Source organism: Scomber scombrus, chromosome 19 (assembly GCF_963691925.1).
Source record: "Scomber scombrus chromosome 19, fScoSco1.1, whole genome shotgun sequence".
Lineage (NCBI taxonomy): Eukaryota > Metazoa > Chordata > Actinopteri > Scombriformes > Scombridae > Scomber > Scomber scombrus.
The window spans coordinates 6,969,366-6,992,620 of NC_084988.1; the positions used below are offsets into that span (position 1 = coordinate 6,969,366).

The 23,255-nt window shown below is 38.8% G+C and overlaps 2 protein-coding genes across 3 annotated transcripts; both read left to right on the forward strand.

Annotated features, from left to right (window-relative positions):
• The first annotated feature begins 2,833 nt into the window (after window positions 1–2,833).
• Window positions 2,834–11,247, forward strand: afg1la (AFG1 like ATPase a). 2 transcript variants are annotated; one of them, XM_062440622.1, is made up of 13 exons: window positions 2,834–2,969; window positions 3,320–3,525; window positions 5,323–5,374; window positions 5,480–5,581; window positions 7,105–7,235; window positions 7,349–7,448; window positions 7,864–7,922; window positions 8,019–8,101; window positions 8,207–8,277; window positions 8,405–8,505; window positions 9,275–9,415; window positions 9,492–9,599; window positions 10,666–11,247. In XM_062440622.1, exons 1-13 carry the CDS (start codon window positions 2,834–2,836, stop codon window positions 10,801–10,803), a joined length of 1,428 nt encoding a protein of 475 aa, XP_062296606.1. In that variant the 3' UTR covers window positions 10,804–11,247. The 2 variants fall into 2 exon arrangements, with proteins under 2 accessions (XP_062296606.1, XP_062296607.1); XM_062440623.1 differs by having other exon boundaries at window positions 2,847–2,985.
• Window positions 11,248–13,888: 2,641 nt separating this feature from the next.
• foxo3a (forkhead box O3A) lies at window positions 13,889–22,410 on the forward strand. The gene is made up of 2 exons (XM_062440616.1): window positions 13,889–14,796; window positions 20,547–22,410. Exons 1-2 carry the CDS (start codon window positions 14,254–14,256, stop codon window positions 21,879–21,881), a joined length of 1,878 nt encoding a protein of 625 aa, XP_062296600.1. The 5' UTR covers window positions 13,889–14,253; the 3' UTR covers window positions 21,882–22,410.
• Window positions 22,411–23,255: the final 845 nt, after the last annotated feature.

Here is a 23,255-nt window from a genome sequence, read left to right on the forward strand (position 1 = left end):
ATTAGACTAATGCATTCAGCAGTGGCAGAGGGAGGGGAAAATTGACTTCACCATGGCTACCCAGCTATGAATTACCATTACGATGACAGCTTCCACCCTAATCTTTAAAAAAAGGAAAAAAGAAAAAGAAGAAGAAGCAGCATCTCTAAGAGAGGAAACATGTGGCACACCTCTCATGCAGCAGCAGTAGCAGCAGTAGCAGCAGCAGCAGCAGCAGCAGTAGAGTTAACCCGCAATTTATACACTTAAAATTAATCCTGTTTTAGGGCAGATTTGTCACAGAAACACAAAAGGATGCAGCGTGTAAACAAACCCGGTCAGCCGGCACTCACCATCCAAAACAGATGTGAACTGGAGGAGTATCCCCACGCTCCTTTTGCTGTATTTCCTATATTTTTCGTGCTTCCAATTGCAGAGCACGGACCTCAAAGCAAGGCGGACTCCACTGTAATACTGTATATATGTGTGTGCATTTGTGTGTGTGTGTATATATGTGTGTGTGTGTGTGTGTGTGTGTGTATATGTGTGTGTGTGTATACAACAGAGACAGACAGACAGAGAGCGAGTGACAGAGTCTGTGTGTGTGTGTGCATTAGAGAGAGAGAGAGAGAGAGAGAGAGAGAGAGAGAGAGAGAGAGAGAGAGATAGGGAGAAGGGCTCCTCTGTTGTCATGGCAACAAGCCTCTAAGCCTTGTAACACCCTCCCATGTTTTGTCTGCAACTCCAGCTCAGTGCTGTGGAGGATAATTAGACCGAGGACAGACTTTCTGCTGTTAATAATAATGAGAATATTCACCGTAAAGTATGAATAATACTATAGTGTGTTTCTCCACTTGTGTGCGTTTAACAGTAAAACCTACCATCTTTTTAAAAAAATGCTTTAAGCTTTTATTCAGGCTGCAGTAATCTGATATTAGAGCTGAAACAATCGGCTGATATATAATGCAGTGTAGTGACAATTTTGGTCAGAGATTAATAATCATTTGAGTCATTTTTCAAGCAAAAATGGACAAACATCCTCTGTTTCCAGCCTCTCAAATGTGGCAATTTGCTGCTTTTTATATCCATGAATAGAATATATTTGTTTTTTCTTTGTCTTTTTATGGACAATAAAAGCAATGTGAAGATGCCACTATGGGATTTTCATTATTTATCTAACATTTTATGTACTAAACAATTAATCAAGACAATAATGGGAAGATTAATGGATAATAACAATTATCATTAGTGCTATAATTACCCTAATAATGTTTGCCTAATTGTCTATTTATCAATACATGCTGTGAAAATCTAATTTATCTTCATTTCTGTGTGTATATTGAAGTTTATTTATTTTCATTGCTGCATTTTCATTTTCAACAATTTGTTTTTAATATTCTTGTGTTAGTGGTGTTGTTTTTTCATTTCAGTGATGCCCAATGAGTCAGTGTTTCACATTCAGGTACTGTATGCCTGCCTAAACTGACAAGACACAACATTAATTTATTCCTCAATACATTTGGGTTTCGGTGTGTGCCGCTACCTGTGTGGATAATAGGATCATAAATCTGTGTTATGCCAAAGTAGGTGTAGTGTGTGTATTGTGCAATCTTGAGATTGTGGCTGCAATGAAACATTATCTTCTTAATTTATTATTATTTTTAATTAAATGTCAAATATAGTTAAAATTATGGTGGCCACAATTCCTCTAAGCTCAAAGTAATGTCTTTAAATTGTCCTATTGTTCTATTTACAGTGACATAAACCTCAGAGATGCAGCAGATCTTAACATTTAAGAAGGTGGAACTAAAAAATGGTCGGCAAATATTTATTTGAAAATTGACTCAAATCATTAATTGATTGTCAACATTGTTGCAGATTAATTTTATGTCAGTTGTCTAATCAATTAATCAACTAATTGCTGTTAAGTAATCTTAAAAAATACAGTCTTGTTAGCTTTTAGAAAAGATTAGATTTTTAGAAAACAAATGGCTTAAAACATTTGTATGCCACTGTATTTTATACAATTAAATTTGAAACAATTCATTGCAGTTCAATGTGATTATTTTTTTTAATTCTCCCTTTTAACCCGTTTTATTCAATTTTAGCTTATTTTCAATCTTTATTTAATTTTAATCTTTTAAAATCCTATTAATATTTTTTTAAATATTGCAATGTGTTTATTTTACATGTTGCGTTGATGGCTTTTATGTCCTATACAAAGGTATTTCAATTGTCTTGTTGTTGAAAAGTGAATATATAATAAGATAAAATAAGATAAGATGTATCTTTATTGATCTCCCTTGGGAGAAATTCAAATTGACACAAGCAGTATAGTTTAAAAAAAAGTAGGGTGTAAGTGATGAAATAAATAAGATAAAATACTATATACAGTAAACAACCTAATAAATCTGCAATATATAAATGTGCAATATGCAGAAGATCCTGAGATTATATACATGTGTGCAGTGTTCCTGGGATTTACATAGTAAAGACAGCATCAGTCTTTTTATTTTTTGATATTGCTTTGTGTTCATTTTATATGTTGCCTTTTTGGCTTTTATGTCCTATATGAAGCTATTTAAATTGCCTTGTTGTTGAAAAGTGAATACATAACAATGAATATATAATAATGAATAATTAAATAATAAATGTATCAGCACGACTGCAACCAATTTTGATTGTCAGACTGCTTATTTTAAATGTAACTATTATAAATATGTTGTTTTATAATAATAAATATTATAAATGTCGCCCCCTGTCGGCTGAGGACAAACACTTCTCTCTTTCTCTATCTGTGTCTGTGCGTTTGTACGTTTGCTAATAAAGTTACATTGAAGAAATTTGAGCCAAGATGGCGGCGTGCGTGCCGCTGCTGTCTCTGCTGAAGATGTCACCCTCAGCTTCTTCTCTGGGCTTCAGGTGTCTTCTAACAGAGAAACATTCCTCCAGAAAGCAGCTAAAACCTCTGACGGACCTCTGCAGACGAGGTGAGGCGTATTTTTGGTGAGTCGGTTTAGATATTGATGGTGTTAAAGGTGTTTGTCTGCTGGTTTAACCTTATTTAACCTTATTTAGCTTCTTGTTTATAAGTCGACCTAGCTCAAGTATTAATCTCTTGTAGGTAGTTTAAACTCTCTCATAATAAACCTGCTTAACTATTGTTATAATTGACTATCCTCAACCTATTTAAACTTACCTTTTTATGTTTTTCTTGCCCTGTCAGCTGTCAAACTAGCTCTCCCTTACTAACCTTTGCTCCTTGTCCTCAGCTGCAGCTTTATCACAACTCACATTATCAATTAACCCGTGTTGTTGTTGCTATTCATCATTTATAAAGGCTTCACGGTGAAAGCCCAGCAGGAGGTGGAGGACAGTGGGAGCAATGCAGCCGGGTTCAGCGGGCCTCTGGATCACTACAGCGGGCTGATCAGAGACGGATCTCTGCGGGAGGATGAGCACCAGAAAGAAGTGATGCAGACACTGGACCAGCTGCACAAAACACTCAGAGGATACAGCAACACACCCACATCCTTCCTCTCCAAGGTAGAGAAATCAAACACCCCTTCACGTGTTTTTTTATTTTCTTATTAAAGGTCGAATTCACTCTTTTTTTAAAAAGTCAATCAGATGCTCATATGAGAAGTAAAAGATGTTTTCCCTCGCTGTAATCCCTTCCTCATGTTCATACTGGCTATTCAAAGATCTCCTTTAAATGTGCTTTCAATGTAAATGATGGGAGCCAAAATCTACAGTGTGTCCACACAGGTATTTTGTGCATAAATGCATTTAAAAGTTGAAACCTTTGCTTTTGCTTGTTTGTAAACATGTAAAGTAAGATATGTCTGTAGGGTGGATTAAGGTAATGTGGGACACTTTTTGCAATTCTTACTTGTTCATCATATTTAAATATGAATCCAATACATTATATCAACACCTAATATCATTATGAAATCCCTGAGATGTTTGCTTGTTTAATCACAAGACAGTTTTTAGATATTGTACTGACAAGGAAAATGGCACATATATTAATGTCCCTTGTGTCGAATCGTTACAGAATTTGTAGATTTTGTAATCTGGGACACTATTTTTTTTTAAGCTTAGAAATACTTTGATTTATACAAAGCAGACTTATCTGCCAAAACTATCTGATTCTGAACTCTCTGCCTGAATGTTTTGTTTTTTTTGCTTTCTCATCAGAAAGGTTAAAAAACTAGTAGCCTGTATGTTGACATGTGTAATGTTTGTGCATAAATATATTTAAAAAGTTGATCTGAAACCTTTGCTTGTGCTTGTTTGTAAGCATGTAAAGTAAGATGTGTTTGTAAGACATTAACTAAGGTGTGTGTATGCTTGAGATGTTTTTACCATTATTATTTTGTTGTTGTTTATCTCAGGCTTGCACAGGTGTTTTTAATTTATTGTGTTTTTTCCTGAATTGCTTTTATGGTGATTCTCTTTTGTCCAAGACACATTTTTTACTGAGGGAGACAATAAAAGTGGCTTTGACCTTTTTATATGAGGCTTCAGCAGCCTGAGTTAGTCCTATCAAGTGGATATCTGCCACATTTACAGTCTTTTTTAGCATCAAATTCCCTTTTTGAGTTTCCTCGGACAGCGTTTACCTACTGAGCTCAAGTATAGCAACAAAAAGAGGAACGTTGCAGTCTTTTTTAGAGGCACTAAAAAAAGTAACGTTAAAAGATATTGACTTGATTTGACGATAGCATTTCCATTCAGCATTGTTTTTTCCATCCATTCAAAGATGCACTTTATGGTTCCTTCTATAGATCAGCATTGACTAAATATGTAGTAAACAAACTTAATGAAAATATTACATTTTAATTTTTCATATTTATTTGCTTTTTTATCTACCCTAACATCTTCCTCTTTGTCAGTGCTTTGGTTAATTAAAAAAAAAAAAAAAGAAAACATTTTTAAGAAGAGTAATGAAATCCTAAAGTAACAAATAATTAATAATACATTTTCTGTCACCTTTTCATTTGCAGTTGCCTTTACCATTTTAAGTATTCATTGCTAAAAGAACAAAAAACACATACTTGTATTTAAACTTAAAGTACATGTTGGCTTTTGGATTATATCCCCATCACTTAGAAACTAAGTGATGGGGATTATGAAGGGATTTTCTAATCAGTAGTCAGTATGAACAAGAGGAATGATTACACCAAGAAAAACCTCTCAGTGTTCATTTGGACATTTGAACCTGTCCTTTTAAACAGTTTTGTGTGTTGTTTTATTATAATACAGTAGATTTTTATTTATTTTTGCATAACGTAAAACCAGAATTCTCCTGATTTTTCTCTCTTTCTGTTCATCTTTCAGTTTTTCACAAAACCTAAACCTCCAAACGGCTACTACATCTACGGTGATGTTGGTAAGAGATATGAATAAGAGACATATACTGTACATCTTAAATGAAACTTAATGACTGTGTTATGTGTAGGTTTGGTCCTAACACACATGATCCTCATCATTTCAGGCACAGGAAAAACTATGGTGATGGACATGTTTTACTCACATGTGGAGACGGAAAAGAAAAAGAGGGTTCATTTCCACGGCTTCATGTTGGACGTACATAAAAGTGAGTATGCTTCATGTTCGTAACGAGAAATGCTCAGTTTCAAAGATGTAAACCGCCTTTCAAAGCCATCAGGTGGCAGGTAAGCCAGAGCTGAATCATAAAATGAATACGTTATGTTCAGGATAAGGTGTGTTAAATCTAAAAAGTGTAAGATGTGATCCAAGCTGTAAAAGCTTTGATGCAGGGTTAAAAAAACAATAGATATGTGTTCCTACATTCAACACAACAACCCTACATTTTCACCAGTAGTAAATATATATCCACTCAGTTCAATTCAAGCCATTTAAATGCATTTGAGGCAGGATTCCTACCACCAGAGGGCGATACTGTGTCTAGTCTCATTCATTAACATTCATTCAATCATTGCCTGGTTAGAAGTAACACACTAAATCTGCAGCTCAGTATGGGGTGCTTTGTATCTTTTCCCTCCTACATTATCTTTATTGAAGGTACCAATAAACAGGATTGTGACAGTGTTGGTTTTTTTGTGCAACCCATCAAAGGCCTCACCTGTTCACCTCTTCCCCTGCTCTCATCCCATCTGAGATGACATTGATAATATTAATAATAACATTAATAAAACATTGAGTATAATAGATTAAACTATTAGGACTTGATCAGGAATACATAATAAAAACATTTGGCACAAACACACTTAAATGTGAAATCTCTAATTGTACAGTGAATACAAAGTTGTATCTATTATCTTAAATTCACACCCAGTCTCATTATATGTTACCTGAGTTAAAAGTCTTATGTATGACATGATTGCCAGACGTTGCCTTGTGCTTTGTATCTATGACACTGAGCATCCTTGTCATTATTTTGTGTCTGGAGTCAAATATTGAGAATTATTTTGTAATTTCAGCACTTTTTTAACAGTTTGTTTTACCCTGAATTTAGCTGAACTTCATAAATGGCTCAAATTGCTAAGAGTAAAAGTTAACCATCATACTTTCATGATGAACGCTGCAATATTTTATTGTTAACATGTTTGAGTTGGAGTGAAATGATGCACATATGCTGTGTTGCATTTGATCATTTAATTCAAGGCTGTAGTTTTTAATACATCTGTTGAACAAAACTCGCCTTATTCAAAGTCTGTAGAACAAAAGCAGAGCTGTGGTTGTTCAGCCCTGCTTATATTTCCTGTTTCTTTGTCACCACATTTCAGTTTTGTTACATTTTAAGGCACTGCTTACGTACATGCTTTGTTTACATGCTGCTGACAAAGCAGTTCAACTTTGGGTCCATTCCTTTATTCCCAAATCTCGAGTATCATTTTTACTCTCAGTCTGTTTTTTTACTGTAATGAGTTTGTATAAAAATGAAGATGCTGCTGTTATTCAGCTGTACATTTTCTCCTGCTTAACCTCTAATTAAAGAGGAGAGATGAAGCATTTATTGAATGCAGTGGGCTTTTTAAATTCATTGTATGCATTTATATATTTAATGTATTTGTGTCCACTTCTTTACTCTATAGATCTAGATCCAACATTATTGTTAATTTTGGTTGTTTTTAGGGATTCATCGACTGAAACAGAGCATGCCAAAGAGGAAAGCAGGAAAAATGGCCAAATCCTATGACCCCATTGCTCCGGTTGCTGAGGAGATTAGTGAGGAGGCGTGTCTTTTGTGCTTTGATGAGTTTCAGGTAATGACTTTTCAGTGTTTCTACCACCACGGTAGCAGTGACAGTATCATCAACCTCAGCAGTGTTGTTCATGCTTTATCAAGAGTTGATTTTATTTCTCGCACATATTTCAGGTCACTGATATCGCTGACGCCATGATTCTCCGGCAGCTTTTCGAGAATCTGTTTCGTAACGGTGTCGTAGTTGTGGCCACGTCTAACCGTCCCCCTGAAGGTGAGCAAAGCATTGTAACATATCATTATAACATAAAAGTCTTTGTCTGCCCAATTGCTTCAGAAACTGTTTGATTCGTTGGGCTTACAGATTCCTTTAACTGTCCCTGAGATGTCAACATAAGTTTAATTTGATTAATTTAACTACATATTATTTTAAAAAAGAAATTAGTATAGTCTCTATAAATGTCAGAGATCAAGTGAACAGAGGAAACTCTAGGATTTCAACGTGTCATTTTGATCATATAAAAATGCTTAAAGATGTCTGTCAGCAGTTTTAAATACGTCATAATGAAAATCAAAACTTTAAAGTTCATGAACTGAAACATTATCGCAAAATGTGGATAAAGTTACGATTAAACAGAACAATCAAAGCAAATGTAAAGCTGTTCTTTTTATTTGTTCTCTTCCTTCAGACTTGTATAAAAACGGTCTACAGAGAGTCAACTTTGTGCCTTTCATTGCTGTGCTGCAGGTAAGAAAATAAACTATATTTGTGATAAGCATATTTAAATGTTGTCTCTATGATTTTAAAGTAACCTGTTGTTGACAATTTGTCCCTCACACGCAGAAATATTGCCAAACGCTTCGCCTGGACTCTGGAATAGACTACCGCAAAAGAAATAGACCATCTGCTGGAAAACTGTACTTTCTGTACGAAGTTCATTTTATAGAAAAATCCACAGTGCAAGCCTATTTTTAAACTATTAAAGTCATATTAATGTTTTTTATGTTTACCTCTTTATATATTTTGTGCAGCTCCAGTGAGCCTGATGTAGAAGTGACGCTCGATAAGATGTTTGATGAACTGGCTTTTAAGCAGAATGACAGTAAGTGGAGTTAAACATATTAAAAACATACTGATACAACTGATATGTAAATTTTGTAACATTTTATCTGTATTACTGCAGAAAATGCCATATTTAAAAAAAATTAACATTTCCTTTTCACCAACAGTAACTCGACCAAGGGTTTTGATTGTCCAGAACAGGAAAGTCCGTCTGAACAAAGCATGTGGGACCATTGTGGACTGTACCTTTGAGGAGCTGTGTGATAGAGTGAGTCCTGATTGATTTAACTTTCTTTCTTTGTCACATTTATTGTGAGTGTTTTCTTTTATTATTGTATGATAACAGCATACACTGATTTGCGCTGATTAACAGAAATCAGGGTTTTTTGCTCACTCGTCAGAACATTATTGTTGTATGAAGTGTCTAATATCAAAAATAAAAGAACACTCGACAGTGAGGATATCTGACTTTATGTATTTATGGTCAAAGCATTTTCCATTAGATTGCTGTTGAAAACATGCATGAGTCCTCAGGTTATAAAATTATCATATTACCTTTAAAATATTCTTTGATATCACTATATGACTGTATGGTAGTGTCATAGACTCTGTATCTGCTTGTTTGTTTGCTTCATTGAAACTTTATTATGGTTATATTGAATGAAATATAAAAAATCCAAGACAGCAGTTTTTTATTGTTGAACTGTGGCAACAAATACCAAAATTTGGATCTGTTGTTTATCTCCTGATATTCAGCCTCAGCTTGATTGGTCTCATATGTAAAACTGGAGCAGAGGGTTAAATAATTCTTGGCTTTGCAACCTGTGTTAAATAATAAAGTCTGTAGAGTGGGAAGAAGTGTGAAGCAATCTATAGAGAATTAGAAGTATTTATAACATTTAATCACATAAACATTTAAATACCATGTTTACAGTTTGTATTGTTGCGATAAGGGACACACTGATGTGACTGAACATCAGGACTCTTGCTCTTGAAAGTTTAATAACTAGTATGTTTGTTTGAATGTGATGTTTCAGCCTTTAGGGGCCAGTGACTACCTGGAGATATCCAGGCTGTTTGACACCGTCTTCATTCGACACATTCCTCTGCTGTCTCTCAACAAGAAAACTCAAGCCAGGCGCCTCATTACGCTCGTGGATGCGCTCTATGACCACAAGGTACACTGCACAGACACTTTAAACACCAACTTCAGCTTTTTATTCAGGACTTAACGATGAATCTTATTTGTTCCAGGTGCGAGTGGTGATCCTTGCCGATCACCCGCTGGAGGATATTTTTGTACAAGGGGATCACGATCATGACGAGAGCCACATTCTCATGGACGATCTGGGGTTAAAAAGGGTGAGAGTTCAGCTAAACCAGTTTTTCATGTTGGGTGTGTACTTTCAGTCGTAAATGTAGGTAATTAAGCTGGCTGAGGCGTTTGGCTGCCGGTAAGCAGAGTTGAAAAAAACACATAGCAAAAAAAATAATCCTGTGTTAACCAGTTATTCAATCTGAAAGTCCTGTTTTCTTAAAACAAGAGTTCATACAGTACCTCTGATGAGACTGTACAACCATGTTATCTTAATAATGAAAGTGTGAGTCCTTTAAAAATGACTCACACTTTAATGAAAGTGTGAGTCATTTTTAAATTAGGATTATAAGGAAGTGTTAGATAATAATAGTTTCCTGTAATGTTTCCTTCTCTATATACATTGAACATTTTGACCAACCTTCTTAAAACTTCCTTTGGTAGCTACTTGTCCTTGCTATTAGAGATTAAAAAGAGGTAAAGTCTGTCATTAATTTTAATCATTCAGCAAAATCAGGCTACATCTTACTCTTCAAGTAGCAGAGAAGTCTTGAAGCACAGATAAAGTCTGCCAATGCAAGCCCAACTTCTTGTTTGGGTATATGCAGTAGGTGGTAAGAGAGGCCTGACTCCATGGATGTAAGTGGAGGAAAACATACACACATACTTTGCCTCAAAAAGAATCAAACCCCTGACCCTTTGACTGTATATAAATATGGACGATGAGTCTCCTCCTATTTCTCAAATTCCATGTTTTTTTAAATTTTTTAAAAATTTTTCTGTTAAATGTTTGTTTTATGTAAAGCACATTGAGTTGCCACTGTGTATGACATGCGCTATATAAATAAAACGGCCTTGCCCTTGCCTAAAATGACAAATCCTCTTTATTTAATTTTATAGTTTGGCTTTGCTAACATGGAGGGGGCGGGACTTATGGCCTATACTGTAGCCAGCCACTAGGGGCCGATTGAGATGTTTTGGCTTCACTTTGTGGGAGCTGTCAAAGCGTCCATATTTATGTACAGTCAATGCCTCCAACTTTTTTGTAAAGGCAGATGATGGCATCCTGAGTGACACTAAAAACTCTAAATGTAATTTGCTGTCGTTATCCAGGAAGATGCCAGCAGTCTGACGATCTTCAGCGGAGAGGAGGAAATGTTTGCCTTCCAGAGGACAGTTTCTCGGCTCACGGAGATGCAGACAGAAGAATACTGGTTGGAGGGGGACAGAAGCACGAAATCGCAAGCATAACATTTGGGCAAAGTCGACCGTTGTTACGCAAGCTACATACTCCATAAACTTCAACTCCTCTCTGCCAAAAGCATCCCAGACAGAACACTACTCCTCCTCCTCCTGCTCCTCGTCCTGTCCAGAACAAACCCAATGGGACGCATGTTGTACAGAGAGTATTTATTGAAATCTTAAAGCCTTTTATCACCTTTATTGTGACGTTGCACTTTACGGATCATTTTTTTAGATGGACCTTTTGGGGTGTCATGTTGCTTTTAAGCTCAGTATTTACTTTTATAAATGGCTGGGAAAGAGCTTGATGACTTTTGGAAATGGAATCCCAAAAGACTTTTATGAAGATTTAAGGGACGTTTTAATCATACATAATGTTTTAAAAAATGTAATGCATCTCAATGAGTTGTAAATGATTCTAAAACAAGCATAAATACAGTGGCAGCAGATTTATGTGGATGTTGTTTGTGAAAGTTTTGTCTCAGAACATTTTGCAGATTCACTACACAATAACACTCGGCCTCATTCATTTGTATTTTCATTTGGAGAATGAAATGGAAACATACAACGTTTATCACAGGAAGTGTTTTTTACATATTACTTCCTGGAAACTTCCATTTTTATGTGTCTGCCTTCACAACTGAGCAGTACACGTCGTCAGAGGTGGTGGATGTGAAACTGTTTTGCATTTACACAACTAATAGATTTGTAATGCCATAAATAGCGTTCCACTGCTGTGCATTACATCTGACTACGTTTGAGTTTAACACATTTGTATGTAACCCCATCGCAATCAACCTTCAAAACCCACTGTGTGTTAAATGTGTGTAACTGTATAATATAAACTCCTCTTCAGGCTAAATTCCCAAACATGACGAGAACATTACACATGCTCTGTTATCTATCTACAACTCTGATTTCAGATAAGAGAATTGTACAGCATTTGCAGTTTTGAACAGGGGAACATTTGTTAACTGATGAGTCTGATGGCCACATTTTTTTATTATAATTATACAGACTTTATCTTTAAAAACTAAAGGAGACATTAGCAAAACAAGCCAAGTATTTAAAGATACTAATCAACCCTGAACTGCAGCGACACCTACCCTTTTAAATCTAAAGCTATCCAGTACAGCAGCCTAGCAGCAAATAAACACATAAACCTGTATTTTTGGAGAATTTTGATTCAGGTCTGTGCTCATTTATGAGGCTGTAAATTATAGTGCTGCTGTATTGAATTGAATTATTTTACAAAAAGTGGATTACTATTATTTTTGTATTTAAAGGCTCCTTATATATATATATTTTATTTTTTATTTTTTGCCCCACATGCAACAATCACTTTAAAGGACCTATGTGTAAGATTTAGTGCCATCTAGCAGAAATGGAATATAATATTCATAAGTATGTTTTAATTATTGTATAATCACCTGAAAATAATCAAGTTCATTACTTTAGAATTAGCTCTTTATATCTATATAGGGAACGAGTCCTCTTCCACAGAGCCCATCATGTTCCTACAGTAGCCCAGAACAGACAAACCAATCACTGGCTGTATGCAAATGTCTGGACTTCACTGCACTTACGGACTTTGCAGGCATGTTTATTTTAGTCTAGACAGGACGTCTGTCACAGATGAGTTTTCTTATGCATCACAACTCCCACGAAATGACTCATTTCACTATCAGAATTTGATCCATTTGGTCCAATCCCATTTGGAATATCTAGAAGAGCCACACGATTGAATTGTTTTATCTTCATTAAAGCCACTACAACCTTTCCAACTTTCATATAATTGAATGTTATATCCAACTATATCCAGCTCTAATTATACATCTAGGGTATGAGCCAGCCGAGCGATTCTTATAGGACTGAATTGGCACCATTTTTGGTCTGGTATCCAAGTCTTATAATACATCCATGGCCATGGCCGGATCTACTATATGGGCAATCTGGGCAAGTGCCAAGGGACCCTTGAATAGAAGTGGGCCCTCAATGATGGGAGGGAAAAGAAAATGTGCACACCTTTTTATTGACAGGCTACACAGTAAAACGAAGAGAGGCTTGACCCTTTCTCTTGATGTTGATAATCATGATTGCTATCAGAGTTGGAGTTACGAAGTTTGAACCTGACAGCAACGTGATCCAATCAGAATAAAATGAAAATTGTAGCATGAGTGTGGCCCCTGGCAGTATTAATCTAGCCTCGTCCATGGTGAGCTCACTATGTAGATATAAAAGGTTCATTCTAAGGTAACAAAAAAACGATTCTTATTTTTAGGATATACAAATTTATTTATTTTATTTTCCTTTTCTGCTAGATGCCACTAAATTCTACACATTGCACCTTTAATGTCGTCCAAAGAGGCAGTTTTGTACCCAATAATTTTCAACAAGGACAGTTAAGCTCTTGTAGGTTTACTTCCACTTTTAATATTTAAGTCAAATAACAGCAGCCTACTTCAGCTTTAGTAGGTTAGTATTTTGGAGCACCAGTGGCTTCCTGCCAAATGTTCATATATAAAAGGTGTACAGGCTGAAGATAGTGATGTCACTGCCCAGCGTACATATCCATACTGTCACTTTAATTTCAGTGCAGTCCAGGGGGCAGGGTCCTGGGTTTTCTTTTTTTTTTTTTTTCCTACTCTTTCTTGGACTCGTAGCGTTTGCGCCAACCACAGCAGCAGCAGCAGCAGCAGCAGATTGAATGAAGTGTGTTTGCAGGCTGCTGGCCACACGGAGGACACCGTGCTGGCCTGTTCAAGATGCCAGACATGAACAGCCACAATGCATCATTATTTTGCATGTCTTGAGAGGGCGTATTTAAGCCTTAAAGCATTTCTCCTGTAGCCCCCACTTTTTTTTTTCCTTTAAAGAAAAAAAAAAAGCTGCAGGGGCCTTGAGAAACCGATCTCCGCCTTGATGGTATCTGAAGAGAGGACGACTGGCAGCTCCCTGCACGGATGATAAAGAACTCGTGGAAAGGAAATGGTCAAGATGGCAGCTGTTTGCGGGATGATAAAGCTGATGTGTTGGCATTGCATGTAGTAATAGACGTTTTTTGTGTGGCATGCACGTCGCAGGATCGCGGTGCAGGACCCGGGTGCTTGTACAGGAACGCCGTGCAGATTCCTCCAGGACTCTCCGCTGACTCTCTTCCACATTGCGCGAAAAATTGCAATGCATGTTGGCCAGGGTGTGGGCTGTGCACGGGAAAAGGCAATGTTTTGTTAATGCTGGTCAGTCGGATCGGCTCTGTGTGTGCTGCGGATAGACTGCTCGGAAGGAGGATAGACAGACAGACACGTGTTGGGACCGGGCTGCAGGCTGGACAATTTGCATACCGTGCATAGTAAATAATCAGTCCCTGAAGCCTGCACACAACATTGATGGAATGCGACCCGAGTGATTTTATTAAAAAACCCTTTGTGACACGACCGAGGTATAATTGCGATTAACATGGCTGAGGCGCTGAGCAATGGCAACGAGTCTCTTCTAAACGTGGAGATAGATCCGGATTTCGAGCCCCAGAAGAGGCCACGGTCCTGCACTTGGCCGCTGCCCCGACCGGAGTCTGGTGCAGGCAAGCCCGGGACAAATGACACTGACGTAATCCCCGAGGAAGAGGATGATGAGGGTGGCAGCACGGAGAGCGACGCCACGCAGAAAGGCAGCGGTGGTGTCAAAGCCCTGGGCAGGAGCTCCGCCTCGCAGCCTGTGGAGGTCCAGCGTGGACACAGCAAGGAGGAGGCCGCCGATGGCTCGCCTTCCTCCTCGCAGACCCCCGCTGCGGCTGCGGGCGGCTCTGCCTCCCAGCAGCTGAGGAAGTCCTCCGCCCGCAGGAACGCCTGGGGCAACTACTCCTATGCAGACCTCATTACCCAAGCCATCGAGAGCTCCCCCGAGAAAAGGCTGACCTTGTCCCAAATCTATGACTGGATGGTGAGGTCTGTGCCATATTTCAAGGACAAAGGCGACAGCAACAGCTCTGCTGGCTGGAAGGTGAGCGGTGACATGCTGGTGCTGTCATCATAACAAAGACCACACTGTGGTTCATGTAAAAAAAAAAAAAAAAACAACACACACAATGCACACAGATGTTGTTCATGTGTAAGCAGTGGAGGAGGGTGTAAGCACGTTTTTTGTAGATATTTGCAGACACCACCATTTACTGGGTGATTTTAGAGTATATTTTTAGCTTCATTGTGAGGCATATTTGAGTGTCAGTGTTGGTAATCAGCAGGGAATTGGGAAATGTGTGGCTGCCTGACAAGCACATGGTGTCCAATGACATGATCCAAGATGCTGTCAAAATATAAAGGTACTGTTGTAATAGTTTGTGCATCAAATTACATACATCATTTGATCTGCACCCTAAATATGAAAACAAAAAATCACAGAACACACAAATTCAGTTTCTGTCCCTACCTTAAAGAGCAAAGTAGGTATGAAACTCATAACAGGCGATGCAAAGTTAATTTCACTTTCAGACGAACTGCTCACATTGCAGTACAGGGGCTTCTTGCAAGCTACAGTGGGGCCCTGCTTCTGTTTGATTTTAAGGATTAGTTCGGCCTGGAAAACCAATTCATCTGTCATGGAATCAAGACTGATGAAAGCTTTGAGCTTTGCAGGATTTAGATGGGGAAGGGGGGGGTAGAAAAAACTCTGGAAATGGGTTTGTAATCCTGCACAACTGTGGATGTGGGAAGCAGGCTGATTCCACGGAGTTACTTCACGAAGACATGACATATAACTGTGAAGATTGTGCTTTTTTTCAAACCTCCCCATGCTCATGTGTGTTGCTGGGTATTGGGTGTATAAAACATGCACACGCTGTAGGACAAAACAAATTGATGCTAATAACTGATTAATTTGCACAGAATCAGCTGTTTAGTTAATACTTCAGATTAGTGGTGGTTGGTTTCCATTCATGTTTGGATGCACATTTCCTGCCAGTGGCTGCAGGCAAACAGCAGAAAAGGTTAATGTTGGGGTTTCAGAAGTGCTGACATCATAATTTCCTAGGAGATACTTTGTAGCTGTGTGACATTCAGCAATCAGCTTAAGGTTGGGTCATCTGCATGAGGTGCTGGGGGAGACAATGCAAAAATGTTCCCAAGCACATCCAGGGTAGGACTGAAGGGTTGTAAATCCAGACCTGTCACATGTCTCCCTGCAAAACAACAAACCAGGATAACACACTGATTCCAGATTAAATGACGAGCTCTGTCTGCAGCTCCGACACAAGGTTAAAATCTTCTCATTTTGTCTCTGTGGTGAATCCAGACGACATATACAGCTCCTATGGATGACCAGCCAGCGGCTCGGCCCTGCTGTGAGCCACACTCGTCTTTTCATGTGGCCCCTGGGCACAAGAATCAATCAGCTGACTATAAATTATGTAGGTCAATGTGTAGCAGTGTGAGAGAAGCTCAGTGTTTCTCTTTGGATCTGGCTCTGGCTAAACTGGCATTGCTCCAGTCCCCGCTCAGAACGAGGCTTTGCTCAAAGGGTGCTGCAGCACTGCTGTAACTGCGTGGGGGAGGGGAAGACAGGAGTTTGCTCTTTGTGATTTATCTTTTAAAACGCTCCATGGCTCATACTGTATGTACCTGTGCAGCATTCAAAGAATTAAACACCTCTGACGCTCGATAGGTAAAATTATGGCGACTAACGTGTCCTTAAAGAGGGAGGTCTGGTAGCTGTAGCTGCTTTGTTTTTCAACACAGAAAATTACACATGTAATCCAGGATAAGATTTTCATCTTAAACCCCCAACAAGACTCCACAGCCTTTTACTAGCTGTATAAATGATGTAGATGCAATAAAACAAACACCTGTATGATGTAATTCAATCAAATAATGTAATACCTGCCTTTGTGAAGCTTTATACATCCAGTTTGTGCTCCATTTAAGAGGAGTCAAATTAATGTTTTGGTCATATTTAGGTTGTAGATTAAAAGATAACGTACTGAGCTGTTCTATACTGCATTGTGTAACAGCTATTTTGTCCACCTGCTGTAATATAATGAAATCCAATACAGACACAGTGCAATTTATGGCCTCATAAATGACCACAGAGTTGTCTCAGCCAAAACTGAATTGTCACAAAGGTTTATTTATTCACTGCAGGACAGTTGTATTGGATTGCATTAGATTGAACAGGACAGGTGTTGCTTTTATTGTGTCTACTCCCTGTAATGGGACGATTAACAAAGTGCAATAATAAATGCCTTGTGTAGTTTTACTTTTTTTTTTTTATAAAGATAAAGTTTTGTTGTATTTAAAGGCTAACAGTTGACAAATTGATCAAATATCATTTTTGTTGGTAGTCTAATGCATTCATAAAGAGACTCTTTTTCATTTTGATTACTTAGGACTATTCAAATCTTACTGAAAATATTGACGCACCAAACCAATCTGAGGGATCAGTATTGGCCTGATACTGACCATATTAAGTGGATCAAGTATCAGCCAGACACGATCGAGTTCCTTTGTCAATATCATTATAAAATTCACTGTTCCATTTATTCAAACACAGGAGACCCCCAGCTCAATTTGCAAGACCACAGAAGCATAATATTGTCTTATTTCTATATAGAAGTGAGGTACAGTAGCTGTTGTTGTTGCACTGGTATCAGATTGGTACTCACTACTGACAGACTTCCTGAGGTTCAGGATCTTTTAGGAATCTCTATTGGCAGAAAAAGGCTCAGATCGGAGCATCCAAATCTGTTATCTGGCAAAACAAAATGTTCCTCGACCACAGTAAGAACAAAATGTGACTCAGAGAACTTAATAGTTTCATTCGGGTTAGGGTTGTCATCCATGTGTCTTTATGTCAGGGATGCGCTTGTGCAAACATTAAAATGGCCAAAAGCCTGAGTGAAAATGGGCAACAAAGTTAATTAAATATTTCAATTGTAGCAGGATTAAAGCTTGAATTTGTTTTGCACAAGTTGACATATTTGGATTAGTGGGAAGTCAGTTTATTTATGTTTTTAAAAACAATATTTTATCAACATTTTGGGAGAAATTGCAAATACTTTTAGGCTATTCAAATTAACCTGGGTGTTTCTTGATGTACAACATCAATGCATCTTCTCATATATGTTCTTTAAGGACAGATGGGAGGATGTTTATAATAGTGAAATCATTACCGTAAACAGTCAAAGCCCCCAACAACAACCATGTGTCTCGGCATGAAATGCTGCTTAACTTTTCTTCCCTGAATGTTTATATATGGCCTGCTGTTTTGAGATGATTTGTTTCCGAAATACAAAAAGGTCAAGACTTTTCTTCAGGCTCCTTTTTCAACCATCGGAGAAAAGTTTGAATACTGAAAAACATTGTTGTTCCCCCTCTGTGTTTTATTAACATCATTAGAGCACTCTCTTCATCTTTTTCGTCAAACAATCAAAAGATTCATCTATTTTTTAATATAATGCTTATATTTTGGATTTTTCTTATTGTCAACAAATCCAAAACCAAACAATGAAGCGATCTTATAGTGTTGTCTTGTATCTCAACCCTGATATCTCATTCCTCTGTGCCACTGAGCTAATTTGTCATCCAAAATCTATTAAAAACACATAAATGAGCAGCACATTTGCACTGACTGACATGTTTCTTCATTAGGACAAACATGGGAACTAGTTTATTTTAGTGAATCCCGCATACATCACCCTGCTGCTGAAATTACTCACCAGTGTGTGTTAATCTGTAGTTGAAAATGAACTATCCCTTCACTCCTGTTTGATTAATGTCATCTAAACATAACAGACCCCTGCTGCTTTAGGAAGATTCCTAGCCTTTTATAACTTATTTTTAAAGATTTACACCTTCAGTAGGAGCCAGTCATCTTGTGACTAAGCGCTGCAGACGGACTAACACATTGTTGATTTTGATCTTATCATGTGTTGACAATAAAGATAAAAATATAAAATCACCAGCCTTATCCTTTTTAAAGTCAGTAATTTAGCCTAACTAGAAGCTTATTGGTTGAGCAACAAATGCTCCACTTCCCCCTCCCCAGTTTATGAGCTTATTGTTTGTGTGGAAACAAGAGGAGCAAAGCAACGAGGTACCTGATGTTTATGTTGGAGGCTCACATGTGCTGTGTTGTTGTAAGTGATGAAAGTGTTTGCTCGTTGACCTAATCCCTTAATTGGCTTGAGGGGAGGGCTTTGCTGGAAGTTTGATGTCAGCGGGTCATTCTGTTGACTCATAGTATACAGAGGAAAACTGCGGCCGGCGCTCCTTTGTGATCTCGCAGTCATCACGAAACTGGAGAGCGAATTCCTCCACAGCTACTACTTACAGGATCCACAATCTGAAAACCCTCCAAAGGCTTTGTCTAGCTGTAGTTTGTTCGAGCTTGTTTGTTGTTTGATTAGTTTAATCTTCTGAGAGATGGATTTAAATAGGACCTCGGTTTACTCAAGTTAATTCAACCTTAAGAGAATTATGCTGGACCCTCTCCCAGTGAAGTTGGCCTTTGGGCTGCAGAGATCTCTGCAGAGTTCCCTCTGTTGCTGCAGTGTGACCACGTTCCAGCTGTTTAATTTTGTACATGGTTGGGAACATCTCCAGGGAAATCCTGTAGACCTTCCTGAGCAGCCAGAAATAGGTCACAATGTGAAGTGCAAAGAAAAGTGTCTCTTAGAAGACTCTGCAGTGTTAGATTTGTTCACTGTACTCTGTAGTAATAGTTAGTTTAGTACCCAAATTACAGGATTACAGCACTGGATTTCCTATTAATCGTCTTCATTTTTGCTCTTTTCTGAACATTTCTGATCCCAAAGTGCACATACTGCACCAACAGGCTAACTATTTCTTACAAAAACAGAAAGTCCAGTAATGTTTTAAAAGATGATTAAAAACTTAATTTTCATATTTTCGATCATCCCTCTTATTTTAACAATGACCCCCTAAGTTAAGTGCTGAGATCGGGTAATTGGTAGCATCATTAAAAAAGAAATTCAACTGGGCAAGAAAAAAGACCAGTCAGTTTTAAACAAACTCCCAGGTAAGCCGAACTTCTTTGCCAGAAAAAAAACAAAGGTGAAATAATTATACAAACTGGCAAAACACCACAAGGTCAATTCAATAGTTCTTCTGAAGTTTTTGATAATGTACAGTCTTCCTGAGTAGATGCCCTGTTGTCATGTCATGATATTACAGATGTTGAAATGTCCATTCTTCTGAGCACTTGTCCGTGTTTGATTGAAAGTTCATGTGAGTTGAAACGTAATTCAAATTTCACAATGAAAATGTAAACATCTACAATTCCAGCTGCTGAGCAACCTCACATGGTACGATCGAAAGCCCCAGAGCAGCTACTGAATGGGTCTGTCTGTTTATACCATCAATCACAGTTTACAGACTTTCTGGTTTCTGGTTCAACTGTGACTTAACTGTTTTTGCTGTGATTGAGCATGGACAATTATTGTGTCCAATAAGAGTATTTACTGACATTTCAGATTCAGCTTACTTTATGTTTAACAAAGGGATAAAGTGGTTTAGTCGATGATCTCGCTATAATGTGTGCTAGTTTACAACCTATCTGATCATTTCACCTCCATTTCTTACTTCAGTGTTAGTTGTATTTTATCAGGTGTTAAAATAACTCATAGAAATGATTGCAAAGACGACATAAATAAGACTAAACTTATAAAAAACTGCCTTGTAGTTAGAAAGCATTCACACACATGAGATATATTTTAATGAATTTATTTGTTTTCATTGCAGAATTCCATCCGACACAATCTGTCCCTCCATAGTCGTTTTGTGAAAGTCCAGAATGAAGGAACTGGAAAAAGCTCCTGGTGGATGGTTAACCCGGAGGGTGGAAAAGGAGGAAAAGCTCCACGACGACGAGCTGTATCCATGGATAACAGCAAGTACATCAAGGGAGCCAGAGGACGTGCCACCAAGAAGAAAGCCTCACTGCAGGCCGCCCAAGACGGTAGCTCAGAGAGCTCCTCAAGCCTCTCCAAATGGACAGGGAGTCCAACTTCCCGCAGCAGTGATGAGCTGGATGCCTGGACAGACTTCCGCTCCCGGACCAATTCCAACGCCAGCACACTGAGCGGTCGTCTGTCACCGATTCTGGCCAACCTAGAGCTGGACGAGGTGCCTGACGATGATTCGCCCCTCTCACCGATGCTGTACTCCAGCCCCAGCAGCATGTCGCCGTCCACGGGGCCAACAGGGCTCTCTGACCTGGCAGGTACCATGAACCTCAATGACAGTCTCTCCGACAACCTGATGGACGACCTTTTAGACAATATAAGCCTGACAGCATCCCAGCAGCCTCCTCCTGGAGAGGAAGACAATGGAGCCAATGGTCAGGGGAGCTCGGTGTTTACCTTCAGCTGCTCAGGAAGCAGTCTGGGTAGCCCCTCTGGCAGCTACGGGCCTAACCCTCTTTTTAGCCCGCCGTCCATCACAAGCCTTCGTCAGTCGCCCATGCAGACCATCCAGGAGAACAAGCAGACCACCTTCTCCTGTATGTCGCACTTCAGCGACCACCAGACCCTGCAGGATCTGCTCAGCCTGGACTCCCACAGCCCCAGCAACGTCTTGCTTACCCAGTCCGACCCGCTGATGTCACAGGCCAGCACAGCCATCACCCTGCAGAACTCCCGCCGTAATGCCATGCTGCTGCGCAAAGACCACCTGTTGGTGAACCACACCACCGCAGGTCAGGCCCAAAGCTCTTCAGTGCCTGGTTGGCAAGCTGGCTTGTCAACCTCAGACAACGGAGGCCTGGGGCTGAGCGATGAGGCCGGCCACCCCAGCGTCAAACAGCCGCACCTGAAGTCTCCAAGCAAGAACGCCTCTATGCAGCTCGGCTCTGGTTTGTCCGGCCAGGACCGCTTTCCCGCTGATCTGGACCTCGATGTGTTCAACGGCAGTCTCGAGTGTGACATGGACTCCATCATTCGTAATGAATTGATGGACGCAGATTGCCTGGACCTCAGCTTCGACTCTCGCCTCACCGCTGCCCAGAACGCCAACAGGAATTCAGGAAGCTTCTCCAGCTCGAAACAGACTTCCCCTCAGAGCTGGGTCCCGAGCTGAGAAGCTGTAATAGTGCTCAGCATGATCGAAAAAAAAAAAAAAAAAGGTGGCGGGGGATGTAAATTGGGTTTCATTGTCCTGCATTGTGCAACTAGAGGGAAGAAAGTATGTAAAAGTGTATTCATGTAGTATTTTTTCCCATTATTTTTAATGTGAGGGATTATGTTCGGTACTGTATTTTAAGTGTCTGAGACACACAAGAGTGTCTTCACAGTGGAGGAAAAAAAAATTCTTTAAAAAGATCAATGCCTGGACGGTGTGAGCAACAGTATTGACTGGAATGCAACTATGGGACATTTTGTTAAAGCTATATAAAAAAAACTAAAAAACATCAACTCGTGTTAGTCTCAGGGAATCACTCATATCACAAAGTGATACATGAAACTGAAGATGAATTATGTTTTTCACCCTGCTTTCTCTCCTCTTTCACACCCTTTCATACCTAAACCAACATTTTTGCCAAACCAGCTGTCAGCCTGTCGGGGTTGACAGCCTGTTTACAGAACAAGCTGCAGAGAATGTTACATTATTACGTTCCAGTGGAGGATACTTGACAAGCTTTTTTAAGTTTCTTTGAGAGTACGTAGCCTAAAACGGACTAAAAGATTTAAAACATTTATGAAAAGCTTTTTTTGTTTTTCCCATTGATGAACCGACTCACGCACCAAATATCAATCTGTAGAGGTAATATGTTATCAAAATGTGAACTGATCTACATTGTGTGGTTTTTGTATGTAATGTTTTATTTTTATTTAGCAAATTTTACCCTGTGATTTTAGTGACCTTAATGTAAATTCTTTTCCTTCTGAAGGTGCATAACTGAAGTCTTGATAATATGGTGTTTCTGCTGCAGACCCTTCTTCATCATCTTCCTCATCCTCCTCGTCCTCTTCCACTTACTGCAATATTGGAAGTACTGCTCAGTATACAAAGTTTAGGACAGAATTAAGGACAGTGTTTAGCAATCAACATGATTTAGCTCTAGTTGACACCATTTACATTAGCAAACAACGTAGGACTATTTGGAATAAAATAACCACACTTGGAGACGCCACAGCACTACAATATTTTGGTGATGTTAATTTGAGGGAGTTCTTGGTGCTATAAATAAGGAGATAGCAGGGAGTGGCTGCAGATGGAGCAGCATTAGTAGCCTCCCTTTGTTATCAGCACTATAGCAGGTATTGGGTAAAAAGTGTTTCAAAACCCTTTGAGAGGAGATTGTGTAGTATCTTACAGCCATTTTTTTTTTGCCATTTAAGAAAGAAGCAACCACAGTATTTTAAATATTGCCAAAATATTTCTGCATTTAAATAAGTGGAAATAAGAGGATATACAGTGTAAAATATTAGGAGCCATTGCTATAAGGGCAAA

Excerpts from the sequence above, each read along its gene's own strand:
- afg1la (XM_062440622.1), top strand. The coding sequence starts at position 2,834 with ATGGCGGCGTGCGTGCCGCTGCTGTCTCTGCTGAAGATGTCACCCTCA. Across the intron at positions 2,970-3,319 it reads GACGGACCTCTGCAGACGAG|GCTTCACGGTGAAAGCCCAG; the intron begins GTGAGGCGTATT and ends TCATTTATAAAG. Across the intron at positions 7,449-7,863 it reads GTCTAACCGTCCCCCTGAAG|ACTTGTATAAAAACGGTCTA; the intron begins GTGAGCAAAGCA and ends CTCTTCCTTCAG.
- foxo3a (XM_062440616.1), top strand. The coding sequence starts at position 14,254 with ATGGCTGAGGCGCTGAGCAATGGCAACGAGTCTCTTCTAAACGTGGAG. Across the intron at positions 14,797-20,546 it reads ACAGCTCTGCTGGCTGGAAG|AATTCCATCCGACACAATCT; the intron begins GTGAGCGGTGAC and ends TTTTCATTGCAG.